The sequence below is a fragment of the Stegostoma tigrinum genome, chromosome 10, assembly GCF_030684315.1.
Source record: "Stegostoma tigrinum isolate sSteTig4 chromosome 10, sSteTig4.hap1, whole genome shotgun sequence".
NCBI lineage: Eukaryota > Metazoa > Chordata > Chondrichthyes > Orectolobiformes > Stegostomatidae > Stegostoma > Stegostoma tigrinum.
Window position 1 is genome coordinate 8697627 of NC_081363.1, and position 13859 is coordinate 8711485.

The 13859-nt window shown below is 46.3% G+C and overlaps 1 protein-coding gene across 2 annotated transcripts in view; it reads left to right on the forward strand.

The window, feature by feature from the left end:
• Positions 1-13859, forward strand: part of LOC125455285 (epithelial cell adhesion molecule-like) — a 38552-nt gene that overhangs the window by 6401 nt on the left and 18292 nt on the right. For both annotated transcript variants that reach the window (XM_048537015.2, XM_048537016.2), the window contains exons 3-5: positions 1554-1794; positions 8693-8764; positions 10108-10171. In XM_048537015.2, coding sequence (XP_048392972.1) covers positions 1554-1794; positions 8693-8764; positions 10108-10171 — 377 coding nt within the window. The remainder of the gene's footprint in view (positions 1-1553; positions 1795-8692; positions 8765-10107; positions 10172-13859) is intronic.

Below are 13859 nucleotides of genomic sequence, written 5' to 3' on the forward strand. Positions count from 1 at the left end.
ACACTCAGTCAGACTCCAGCACCAGGCGATAAATGAATCACAATTGGAACAGGTAGCACATCAACAATTTAATGCCATAAGTGGACAACACCGTGCTTGTACTCTACTAGTTTTTATATTAATTAAATATACATACATGTTCCAAATCAGCCTGTTTAGAATTGCTATTATACACCACCCGGATAGATGGGACTTGTACCCTTCTGGCTGAGAGGGAGGGACATTACCACTGTGTTACAAGAGCTGCCTGCTAAGTTTAGAGTTATTGTTTGGGCAGTACATTCCATGTGGTAAATTTCTATATTGTATATACATACATAGCATTTAGGATCTTGTCTATATCGTGTAATATAACCCCCATTGTGTGGCTCTCTTGGTAGCACACTGGTTTCTGGGATTCAGTTTCACTCCAGAACATAAAAACCATGGCAGAGGGTGACCATCTAAGGCTGGGGAATTTCTTCTCCGAGGGTTGAGAGTCTTCGGAATTCCTTGCCACAGACAGCTGACGGGGCAGAGACCTCGTGTATATTTAAGGCTGAGACAGAGAGAGAGATTCTTGATCAGCTCGAGAATCAAGGATTATGGGGAAAGGCAGGGAAGTGGACATGAGGAATGTGGGATCAGCCGTGATCCTACTGAATGGTAGAGCAGACCCTGCGGGCTGAATGGCCTACTCCTGTCACTAGTTCCTATGGTCTAATGGAATGCTGCACTGCCAGGGCTGTTGCCTTCTGCATGAAACCTTAAGCCAGGATTAGGATTTCAAAACCTTAGCACCATGTTAAAAACAGAAAGCAGGGGAGTTCTCCCTAGTGACCCAACTAACTGTTAATCCTTCACCCAACACCACATGAAAAGCAGATCCTCTGCTCATTACCTTGTTGTGTTTGTTGGATGCAATTTGGATTTCCTCCAACAGTGACCAGACTTTCAAATGACTGTGTGGGCTGTGAAGCTACTTGAGATACTCTGAAGTCATGAAAGGTGCTGTAGAAATGTACATTTTTTACAGTGTAAAGAATAAGATATAAAGTAATGTTTATAATACTCATACAATTAAATATAGGAAAATTTGAAGTGTACTTAATGTACAATTAATGTTAGAGTATGTTTAAAAATGTGAGGAGGTGATGTTATTGGATCAGTGATCCAGGTGAATGTTCTGGGTCATGTATTCAATTACTATCAATGACAGATGGTGAGATTCGAATTTGATAGAGAGTATAGAGCTGGCTAAACAATGACAGTCAATTGCTTCATTAAGAAGTAACCCATCTGGTTCACTAACATTCTTTGGGGAAGGAAATCTGTCATCCTCACCTGGTCTGGCCTACACGTGACTCCAGACCCACAGCAATGTGGTTGACGTTTACCTGCCCTATGATTGGCTGAGCAAGACACTCAATTCAAGGAAGATTAGAAGTGAATAATAAATTCTGGTCCTGCTAGTGAACACCCACATCCCGTGTTATCTCAGGCACAGAGATAAGTACAGATATGTTGCATCAACTCCTCAGTTTTGATGTTCTGTTTCCTTTCGATCTTTCCAGTGACCCCGAAATGCCGGCTATTGCACCTGGAGATGCTTCACAAGATGCGCACGGCCAGTAGCCACCCTGGCGGCAGGAGGGTGGATGACCTGTATGACCCAGACTGTGAGACCAATGGCACCTTCAAGGCCAAGCAGTGTGACGATGACTCCAACCTCTGCTGGTGTGTGGACAGTGCTGGGGTCAGGCTCACCGACAAGTCAGGCGATGACCCCAAATGTGACCAGCTGGTCCGTGTCCAGTGAGTTCCGTTCTGTGACCTTCAGCTTTCTCTCAGGAATGACCCACACTACACTCTCCCACACTCCTCACCCTGGATGGCGTGGGTATGGGTGACACAGCCTGGCATGGGTATGAGAGCACATATGGGTGGGTCCCTGCACTCAGCCAGAGCTGGAAGCAGGCAGCCCTAATATAAGGTTATGGGCTTGCTTGCCAAGCTGGCTCGTTATCATGTAGGCGTTTCATTACCACACTAGGTATCATCATCAGTGCGACCTCCAATGAAGTGATGTTGTTCTACTCTGTTTGTAATTTATGCTGCCTGGCCTGTTAAGTTGGATAGTTTCTGGTTCTGTTCTGTTTGAGTTTGGATATGAGGTCCAATTCTATATGTTTGTTAGTTGCATTACGAATTGAAATTTCCTCTAGGAATTCCCAGGCGTGCCGTGTTTGGCTTGAGCGAGGATGTCCCAGTTAAATTGATGGCCTTCATTTTCTGAGTGTACTGAAATAAAGGAAAGTTCATTGTGTCGTTTAACTGGTGTTCATTGTGCATTCGGACAATGAAGGCCATCAGTTTAACTGGGACAATGTAACTATAGTAGCCCAAGCCAAACATAGACACGCACGGGAATTCTGAGAGGCATCGTTCTCCACCCGTAATGCAATCAACAAACATATGGAATTAGTACCCTATATACAAACCCATGCAGAACAAAACCAGAAATGACAGTACACACCACAGTGGAGCGGATCATACAAGTTCCAAATGCAGTAGAACAACATCGGAGGCTGCGCTGATGATGTTACCTGGCATGGTGATGAAATGCCAGAATGATGATAAGCCAGCTCAGTGAGCAAGTCAACAAACTTACCCACGACCCAAGCTACAGATCTTTGCAAGAAACTTAAATCCCAAATGTGAGATTGCGGGGTAGGGTAGGGGAGAAAGTCAAGCTAAGTTCTATAGCTCCAGATGTTGCCTTCTGGAGCTTCCCGCTATTTGATGACAGGTAGTCACTCTCTTTCCTAGCCTCAGTAGCACTGGGGCTGGATGAGACTATTCAGCCCATTCGGTCAGGACTAGCCGTGGGAAGGAGCTGTCCAATTAGTGTCTTCTTAACTGTCCCTTCTTACATCCTCTCAGCTGGCCTGGACAAGCACAATTCCCACAAAATAACTTCTTTATTCATGTGTGGGACGTGGGCGTCACTGGCTGGCCAACATTTATTGCCCATTCCTGAGTTGCCCTTGAAGAGACTTTGTAGTGATTGGTACAACTGAATGGCTTACGAGCCCATTTCAGAGGTCAGTTGAGAGTCAACCATATTGCTGTGGGTCTGGAGTCACATGTAGAACATAGAACATAGAACAGTACAGCACAGAACAGGCCCTTCAGCCCACGATGTTGTGCCGACCATTGATCCTCATGTATGCACCCTCAAATTTCTGTGACCATATGCATGTCCAGCAGTCTCTTAAATGTCCCCAGTGACCTTGCTTCCACAACTGCTGCTGGCAACGTATTCCATGCTCTCACAACTCTCTGTGTAAAGAACCCGCCTCTGACATCCCCTCTATACTTTCCACCAACCAGCTTAAAACTAAGACCCCTTGTGTTAGCCATTTCTGCCCTGGGAAACAGTCTCTGGCTATCAACTCTATCTATGCCTCTCATTATCCTGTATACCTCAATTAGGTCCCCTCTCCTCCTCCTTTTCTCCAATGAAAAAAGTAGGCCAGACAAGGTGAGGATGGCAGATTTCTTTCCCTGAAGGCCATTAGTGAACCAGATGAGTTTTTCCAACAATGAATTTCATTGTCATCAGTCGATTTTTAATTCAGATTTTTTTAAAATATTGAATTCAATTCCACCATCTGCCATGGACATGAGCTGAGTTACTGAATTAATAGCCCAGTGATGATACCACTAGGCTACTGCCTCCCCTTCCAGAATAAGATATTATTAAACTGGAGAGAGTGCAGAGAAGAGTTACCAGGATGATGTTGGGATGGAAGGTTTGGGTTATAAGGAAAAGCTGGATAGATGTTTTTCACTGGAGTGTCGGAGGATGAGTGGTGACCTTATGCCGTTTTACAAAATCATGAGCGGCTTAGACAGGGTGAGTAGCCAAGGTTCTTTCCCAGAGTAGGGGAGGTCTAGGTGAGAGGAGAAAGAGTTAAAAAGGACCTGAAGGGAATGTCTTCACGCAGTGGGTGGTATGCATATGGAATGAACTGCCTGAGGTAGTGGAGGCTGGTATAATTACAACATTTAAAAAGACATTTGGACAGGTACAGGATTAAGAAAGGTGGAGAGAGATATGGGCCAAACACAGGCAAATAAGTGATAGTAGGAACTGCCGATGCTGGAGAATCTGAGATAACAAGGTATAGAGCTGGATGAACACAGCCGGCCAAGCAGCATCAGAGGAGCAGGAAGGCTGACATTTCAGATCTGGACCCTCCTTCATTTTATGAAGAAAGGTCCAAATCCGAAACGTCAACTTTCCTGCTCCTTTGATGCTGCTTGGCCTGCTGTTCATCCAGCTCTATACCTTGTTATCTCAGGCAAATAAGACTCAGTTTAGTTTGGGAAGATGGTTGGCACAGACAAGTTGGACTGCAGGGGTCTGTTTGCATGCTGTATGGCACTAAGACTCTACACATACCAATATCCACCGTTATCACCATGGTCCACATACCAACATCCCTCTGCTATCACAATGGTGCAGATACCGATATCTGCCCCACTATCACAATGGTACATATACGGATAACCCCCACACTATCACAATGGTGCATATACTGATATCTCCCCCCACTATATCCATGGTATATATACCGATATTCCCCCACTATCACAATGGTGCATATACCGATATCCCCCACACTATCACAATGGTGCATATACTGATATCTCCCCCCACTATATCCATGGTATATATACCGATATTCCCCCACTATCACAATGGTGCATATACCAATATCCCCCCCACTATCACAATGGTGCATATACCGATATCACCCCCCCCACTATATCCATGGTGCATATACTGATATCCCCCCCCACTATCACAATGGTATATATACCGATATCCCCCCCACTATCACAATGGTGCATATACCGATATCCCCCGCACTATCACAATGGTGCATATACCGATATCACCCCCCCCACTATATCCATGGTGCATATACTGATATCCCCCCCCACTATCACAATGGTATATATACCGATATCACCCCCACTATCACAATGGTGCATATACCGATATCCCCCCCACTATCACAAAGGTGCATATACCGATATCCCCCCCACTATCACAATGGTGCATATACCGATATCACCCCCCCCCACTATATCCATAGTACATATACCGATATCCCCCGCTCTACCACAATGGTACATATACCGATATCCCCTGCATTAGCACAATGGTGCATATACCGATATCCCCCCCCCACTATCACAATGGTGCATATACTGATATCACCCCCCCCCACTCTATCCATAGTACATATACCGATATCCCCCGCTCTACCACAATGGTGCATATACCGATATCCCCCGCTCTACCACAATGGTGCATATACCGATATCCCCCGCACTATCACAATGGTACATATACCGATATCCCCTGCATTAGCACAATGGTGCATATACCGATATCCCCCCCCCACTATCACAATGGTACATATACTGATATCCCCCCCACTCTGTCCATGGTGCATATACCGATATCACCCCCACTCTATCCATGGTATATATACCGATATCCCACGCACTACCACAATGATGCATATACCGATATCCGCAGCACTATTAAGATGGTGCATATACTGATATCCTCCCCCACTCTATCCATGGTATATATACCGATATCCCCTGCATTAGCACAATGGTGCATATACCGATATCCTCCCCCACACTATCACAATGGTGCATATACCGATATTCCCCCCTCCCCCACTCTATCCATGGTATATATACCGAATTCTCACCGCCGTCACCATGGTAAATATGCAGATAGCAGCTCTGCCAGCCTGGTATCCTCTGTGGTGATGTTCACTGGAGCCATGTGTAATGTCTTGGGTAGATTCACTGCTAGCAATCTTTCTTATTGGCACACATCCTAAACTACTGGTATGTGTGAGAAATGATATTGAATTTGGCAGAAGATAAACTCTGTCTTGACAAACAATAATTGTTTTGTTGCAAAGTACTTAATAATAATTAATATTACATCAGGGACACATGAGAATCTCTGGTAAGACTGAGTAAGAGTGAGTACACTTTACTGTTCCCTACAGTAATACTAGCACATCGACTGGGGAGGAGGTAGCCTCATGATAACATGACTAGGTCATTGATCCAGTGACCCAGCTGATGTTCTGGGGCGCCGAGTCCAAATCCCACCATGACAGATGTGGAAATTGAAATTGAATTAAATTAAAGTCTGGAGTTAAGAATCTAATGATAACTATGAATGGGGTTGCTGATTATCAGGATCAGAAATCACTAGTTCACTAATGTCCTTTAGGGAAGGAATTAGTATCCTACATGTGACTGCAGACCCACAGCCATGTTGTTGACTCAGCTGCCTTCAGGGTAATTGAGAATAGGCAATAAATGCTGGTCCAGTCATTGATGCCCACTTCGTGAATGAATTGTAAAAGAACTGGAACACTCAAGCACACACACTGATTAACTCCTTTCTGGAACAGAGGGGTGGCCTATACTGATGGGGGTGTGCTCACCTCATCATGTCAGTTAACCCCTTCAAATAAAGCCTGTCTTTTATACAACAGTTTGAGCCATTTCTTCCTAAACTACTCTTTCCAAGAGCTGATGATGATAGGTACAGAATGTACATGTTGACATTATGGATCAGAAGTGGCCACAATTACCCTATGTAAGAAGTGGGTCTCTCTGTAATGGTATCAGTGTGTTTTGCAGAATCCTGCTCAACAGCAGATTCACCCTTTATCTGCCCCTGAGAATTGTTGTACAGTCGTAGAGATGTACAGCATGGAAACAGCCCCTTTGGTCCAACTCGTCCATGCCAACCAGATATCCTAGTACCATTTGCCAGCATTTGGCCCATGCCCCTCTAAACCCTTCCTATTCATGTACCCATCCAGATGCCTTCTTAAATGCTGTAATTGTACCAGCCTCCACCACTTCCTCTGGCAGCTCATTCCATACACACACCACCCTCTGTGTGGAAAAAGTTGCCCCTTAGGTCCCGTTTAAATCTTCCTCCTCTCACTTTAAACTTATGCCCCCTGGTTTTGGACTCCCCCACCCTGGGGAAAAGACCTTGTCTATTCACCCTATCCATGCCCCTCATGATTTTATAAACACCTATAACATCGCCCTTTGGCCTCCGATTATTATTTTAAATTTTCACAATCCATTATTCGCTTCACATAGCCAAGTGGGACAGTGATAGACCAGGTGCTCTCCAACTACCACAAACTCATCCGGGGTAATTAATTACAGAGACAGTAGGAACTGCAGATGCTGGAGAATCTGAAAGAAAAATGGTGTGAAGCTGGATGAGCACAGCAGGCCAAGCAGCATCAGAGGAGCAGGAAAGCTTGACGTTTCAGGTCGGGACCCCTCTTCAGAAATTTCTGAAGAGTCCCAACCTGAAACGTCAAACGTTCCTGCTCCTCTGATGCTGCTTGGCCTTCTGTGTTCATCCAGCTTCACACTGGGGTAACTAATTGTTAAACTTGGTTTGAAACTGAAGATAAGCTCTGATTGCAATGAATAACAAAGCAGATTTGATGAGCTGAATGATCTACTCCTGCTCCTATATCTTATATTCTGATGTATAGCCTGTTTGAGTTTCACGGTGGCTGATTTCATTCAGAACAAAAGTACTCAGTGAAAGAAGAGACACACTATTGAGATTTTTCCATCGTCAGGACAGATGCAAGAATGCCAAATTTCAGAGTGAGCAACAATTTATGCTGCATGAGAAAAGGCTGCTGATTGGTTCAGACATTGCTATGGAGATTGTACCAGGGATGACTGAGCCTCCCGTGTTTTACTTTAATTTGAAATGGGTGCAATGCCTGACAGGTTCCTGTTCTGTGCAGAGCAGGGTCTGGGTGAAATTCCAGTAAATCAGCAACACCATAGGCCTCCCTGATGATCTGTTTGTCTAACTCTTAGCACACTCATTGTCTCCTTTGGGAATTGGCATACTAATGTCTTTCCTGGTAATAAAAATCATCAACTGCAATATTCATTTCCAGCAATACTAAAATTCTGTAAAACCGTGAGATTAAAGTCACAGGTTGTCAAATCCATTATGGTCCAATCACAAAATCTGTGAAATATTGTGTGGTTTCCCTCTTAAATCCCGTTGCCAATGGGACAAGATAATAGGCAATGTATATGGGTGTATGGCGTCCCTGACTAAATCAGGAAAAGCTGCTTTGATCTAATCATAAATCCCCTTCCTGGCATTTGCCTGATATTGTTTCATAGAATCATCAAATCCCTACATTGTGGGGACAGGCTCGTCAGCCCAACAAGTCCATACTGGCCCTTGGAGAATCACACCCAGACCAAGATTCCTATATAACACCTACACTACACATCCCTGAACATCACGGGCAATTTCCCATGGCCAATCCACCTAGCCTGCACATCTTTGGACTGTGGGAGGAAACCCATGCAGACACAGGGAGAATGTGCAAACTCCATTCAGACAGTCACCCAAGGCTGGAATTGAACCCACGTCCCTGGCGTTGTGAGGCAGCAGTGCTAACCACTGAGCCACCGTTTCATTCCCATACTCAGTTTATTCAGGGACACATATTTGCATGAGGGGGTTAATTGGTGAGCCATTTATATGAGGGTGAATTGAGTAAACCTGCCTCTCCCTGTTCTCCCACAGCCTCATTCAGATCGATTTCAGCTTCAAAGTGGAGTTTGTCTTCCTAAAGATGAAGGAGCAAGCTCTGCGCCGGTGAGTTGGTTTGGAATCTCTGTGCGTGGAGATGTGGTATTGAACGAGTTGGTATCTATCACTGGGCAGGAGGAGGAGGGAATGTTAGCCAGAGCTCCTGCACCTTCTCACTGTCCGGTGTACACCAGAGTGTGCATCCACTGTGCTCCAGCCTGAACATCCAAGTGATCTGGTGTCACATTAACTCAATTTTTTAAACTCGCTACAAGTTGTGTCAAACCTGCTGTGTAATTGCAGCCATTTCAGTTTTCAATGTGCTTTAATGTTAAAGGATCTGCTGTGTAAATCCTCCACAAACAGGATTCCAGCTCCAACCTGCCCTGCTTGGTGTTTACAATGAGCTTTAAGCCCCACCTTAGTGTCTCTGGAGCCCATTCAGCTAAGCAGGCTGGGGGATACACTGGGCAGCTGCTACTCCGTCTCCCAAACATTTCTTCTCGAGTTCCCTGCCCGAGAGCAGCTTCAAGCCCCAGTGGGCAAGGCAGTGGGGGGAAGCTGGGGGCCAAGTGTTGAATAAAGCCCGGCCAGAGCTGGATCAAGCCCCAAGCTGCTAGTACCGATCTGATCCACACTGACCATCCAGCCAGAATCAGGAAACCGGATAAGGAGGCCATTCAGCCCAACTAGTCTTACCTGGTTTATGTTCCTCCCTCCCTTCATCATGTCACCCTTTGTCATAAAATCAGAATATGTTCAACATCTCAACAAGACCAGCGACATCTGTGGACTGATTTGTGAGGGAGTGTCACTGGTTAACTCTGTTTTTATCTCCACACACAGTGAGTTTCTCCCGCACTTGTTTTCGATCTCTGGCATCCTAACATCTCCCTCGTGGTTAATGAGCTTTCCCTCGATTGTATCCATTCTGTCCATTTCATACACTTCCTGGAACAGTGTGTTTACACGCTCTGCCCACTCTGACGTTCCTCCTGATTGCATTTCTTCTGGCCTCCAGTTCTGCACCAAATGAGAATATTTTCTCCACAAATCCCCACGCAAGCCTTTTACCTACCTAATCGTTTCCAGAACAGTACAGAGCAGGGACAGGCCCTTCAGCCCACCAAGCCTGTGCTGACACACTTTGCCCTTCCGTACTAAAACTGTCTCCATTTGCAGGATCTGTATCCCTCTATTCCTTTTGTCAAAACACAAGCCATTGCTTTGCAAGAGTGTAGAGACCCACCTCCGTAAGTTCTTCCTGATGAAAATCTCTCTGTCCCAGTCTAGTCCTTGTACACTGCAGGGGATTAATCCCACTGTTCACAGCGAAACGCCACTTCCAAACTAACCACTGAGAAATTCAAAGTTGGAGTCAGGAAGGTAACTTGTTTCTTGTGTTTCAGGAAGGTGGCCATTAAACTGGTGAAAGAGTACACGCTAAAGGCAACTCAGATCCTGGAAATTAAGGCAAGTATCTCATTCCTAACTTCAGGTTCCTACAGTGCTACTCAGGGGAGCATGAGGAGTCTTTCAAGAATCCTGGTCAGTATTAATCCATCACAGTGGCTAAGTGGTATTATTGCTAGACTATTAATCCAGAGACCCAGCTCATGTTCTGGGGACCTGGGTTAGAATCCTGCCATGGTAGATATGAAAGTTGAATTTAATAAAAATCTGCAATTAAGAGCCTGATGATGACCGTGAATACATTGTAGATGGTCAGGTAAAGCCCATCTGGTTCACTAATGGCCTTTAGGGAAGGAAATCTGCCATCCTCACCTGGTCTGGCCTACATGTGACTCCAGACCCACAGCAAGGTGGGTGATTGTTAACTGCCCTCTGGGCAATTAGGATGGGCAGTAAATGCTGGCCATCCCATGAATGAATAGAGGGGAAAAAAAGTCCAGATTAAAAATATAGCCCTTTCATCTCTCAGTCAAAAGTTCATATGTTCGCGCTAAACATTTGAGTGCAACATTTAGATTGTCTCTCATCGTGCAGTATTGAAGGGCATCACACTGCCAGGGGTATCATCTCTGGATGTGACCTTGAACTAGGGCTCCCTTTACCCCCTCAGGTGGATGTAAATGATCTCCTGGCTAACAGTTTAAAGAGGGTTTGGCTGTGGCTGGAGAGATGACAGCATTTTTAGTCAGGTCACTTGGAGGGGTTGTAATCCTGATGCTTTGGGTTCAATTCCCACCAACGCCAATGGTGGAATTTAAAATCAATAAATAAATCAGATATTGTCAATCTCTGTTAAGTGATGATGAAGGAACACCTCCACCCCTTGTAATCTCAGACTCCAGCATCATTGGTTCCTGCCAACTCTGAATGAAGGAACACTGGTGTAAAATGTTTCTGTTTCACTGATGTTCTTTAGGGAAGGAAACTGTCATCCTCACCTGCTCTGGCCTACATGTGACTCCTGACCCACAGCAATGTGCTTCACTCTTAACTGCTCCCAGACAATTAGAGATGAGCAATAAATACTGGTCTAACCAATGATGGCCAGATCCTTTAAACAAATAAAACATTAATACAGATCATTTAATGGAAAAACAGGAACAGAAGAAGTCAGAGATAATGGGAACTGCAGATGCTGGAGATTCCAAGATAATAAAATGTGAGGCTGGATGAACACAGCAGGCCAAGCAGCATCTCAGGAGCACAAAAGCTGACGTTTCGGGCCTAGACCCTTCATCAGAGAGGGGGATGGGGGGAGGGAACTGGAATAAATAGGGAGAGAGGGGGAGGCGGACCGAAGATGGAGAGCAAAGAAGATAGGTGGAGAGGGTGTAGGTGGGGAGGTAGGGAGGGGATAGGTCAGTTCAGGGAAGACGGACAGGTCAAGGAGGTGGGATGAGGTTAGTAGGTAGCTGGGGGTGCGGCTGGGGGTGGGAAGAAGGGATGGGTGAGAGGAAGAACCGGTTAGGGAGGCAGAGACAGGTTGGACTGGTTTTGGGATGCAGTGGGTGGGGGGGAAGAGCTGGGCTGGTTGTGTGGTGCAGTGGGGGGAGGGGATGAACTGGGCTGGTTTAGGGATGCAGTGGGGGAAGGGGAGATTTTGAAACTGGTGAAGTCCACATTGATACCATATGGCTGCAGGGTTCCCAGGCGGAATATGAGTTGCTGTTCCTGCAACCTTCGGGTGGCATCATTGTGGCAGTGCAGGAGGCCCATGATGGACATGTCATCAAGAGAATGGGAGGGGGAGTGGAAATGGTTTGCGACTGGGAGGTGCAGTTGTGTGTTGCGAACTGAGCGGAGGTGTTCTGCAAAGCGGTCCCCAAGCCTCCGCTTGGTTTCCCCAATGTAGAGAAAGCCGCACCGGGTACAGTGGATGCAGTATACCACATTGGCAGATGTGCAGGTGAACCTCTGCTTAATGTGGAATGTCATCTTGGGGCCTGGGATGGGGGTGAGGGAGGAGGTGTGGGGACAAGTGTAGCATTTCCTGCGGTTGCAGGGGAAGGTGCCGGGTGTGGTGGGGTTGGAGGGCAGTGTGGAGCGAACAAGGGAGTCACGGAGAGAGTGGTCTCTCCGGAAAGCAGACAGGGGTGGGGATGGAAAAATGTCTTGGGTGGTGGGGTCGGATTGTAAATGGCGGAAGTGTCGGAGGATAATGCGTTGTATCCGGAGGTTGGTAGGGTGGTGTGTGAGAACGAGGGGGATCCTCTTGGGGCGGTTGTGGCGGGGGCGGGGTGTGAGGAATGTGTCGCGGGAAATGCGGGAGACGCGGTCAAGGGCGTTCTCAATCACCGTGGGGGGGAAGTTGCGGTCCTTAAAGAACTTGGACATCTGGGATGTGCGGGAGTGGAATGTCTTATCGTGGGAGCAGATGCGGCGGAGGCGGAGGAATTGGGAATAGGGGATGGAGTTTTTGCAGGAGGGTGGGTGGGAGGAGGTGTATTCTAGGTAGCTGTGGGAGTCGGTGGGCTTGAAATGGACATCAGTTACAAGCTGGTTGCCTGAGATGGAGACTGAGAGGTCCAGGAAGGTGAGGGATGTGCTGGAGATGGCCCAGGTGAACTGAAGGTTGGGGTGGAGACTCGAAACATTAACAGTGTGTCTCTGTCTGTCCGGGGATGCAGCCAGACCTGCTAGTCTTTCTGCAGCACTTTCCGAGTTTATTTCAGATTTACAGCCTCTGCAGGACTTTGCTATTACCTGAACGTTTGTTGCATGTTAGTTTTTGGGACCTTACCTGTGTCCAAAATTGCTGTCCAGTTTTCCCACATCATGACAGGGACTACACTCCAAAAACTCACCACTGGCTGTCAGGGTATAACAGAATCAAAGAGGCCAATCGAAGGGGATTGTTAATCCAGAGATCCAGATAATGTTCTGGGGACCTGTGCTCAAATCCTGCCATGGCAGATGGTGGAATTTGAATTCAATAAATATCTGGAATTAAGAGTCTAATGATGACCATGAATCCATTGTCAATTGTTGGAAAACCCCATCTGGTTCATTAATGTCCTTGAGGGAAGGAAACTGCCATCCTTACCTTGTATGACCTACATTTGACTCCAGACCCACAGCAATGTGGTTGACTCTTAACTGCCCTGTGGGTAATTAGGGATGGGTAATAAGTGCAGCCTGGCGAGTGACAGCCTCATCCCGTGAATGAATAAAGAAAAAAAAATTGACCCATTGAGTCCATCCTGGCATTTCCCATGGCTATCCCACCTAGCCTGCACATACCTGGGTATTATGGCCAATTTAGCACAATCAATCTACCTGCACATCTTTGGAGTGTGGGATGAAGACCATGGAGAGAATGTTCAAACTCCACACCGAGGGTCACCTGAGGATGGAATTGAACCTGGGACACTGGGGCGCTATGCAGCAGTAGTGCTAACCATTGAGCCACTGCACCACCTGGCATAGAAATGTGACCTCTTTTCGCCCCTTATGGTTATATCTTTATCGGAGTCAGAAATGACACTCTGACTGTGATGATTTAAACATTCTCTTTTTGAGCTGATTAAATGCTTACGTGAGTAGTCAGTGTCACCTGGCCCCTCTGTCTGTTCCCAAAGCATCTTTGGCTTCCCCTGAGGATCTCCTTCTCTCCCTATCTCCCATCTGCATGTTGTCCCTTGAGAATAGTGAGCGCACTTCACAAGAATGGTTTGAAGGGATGAGGAAC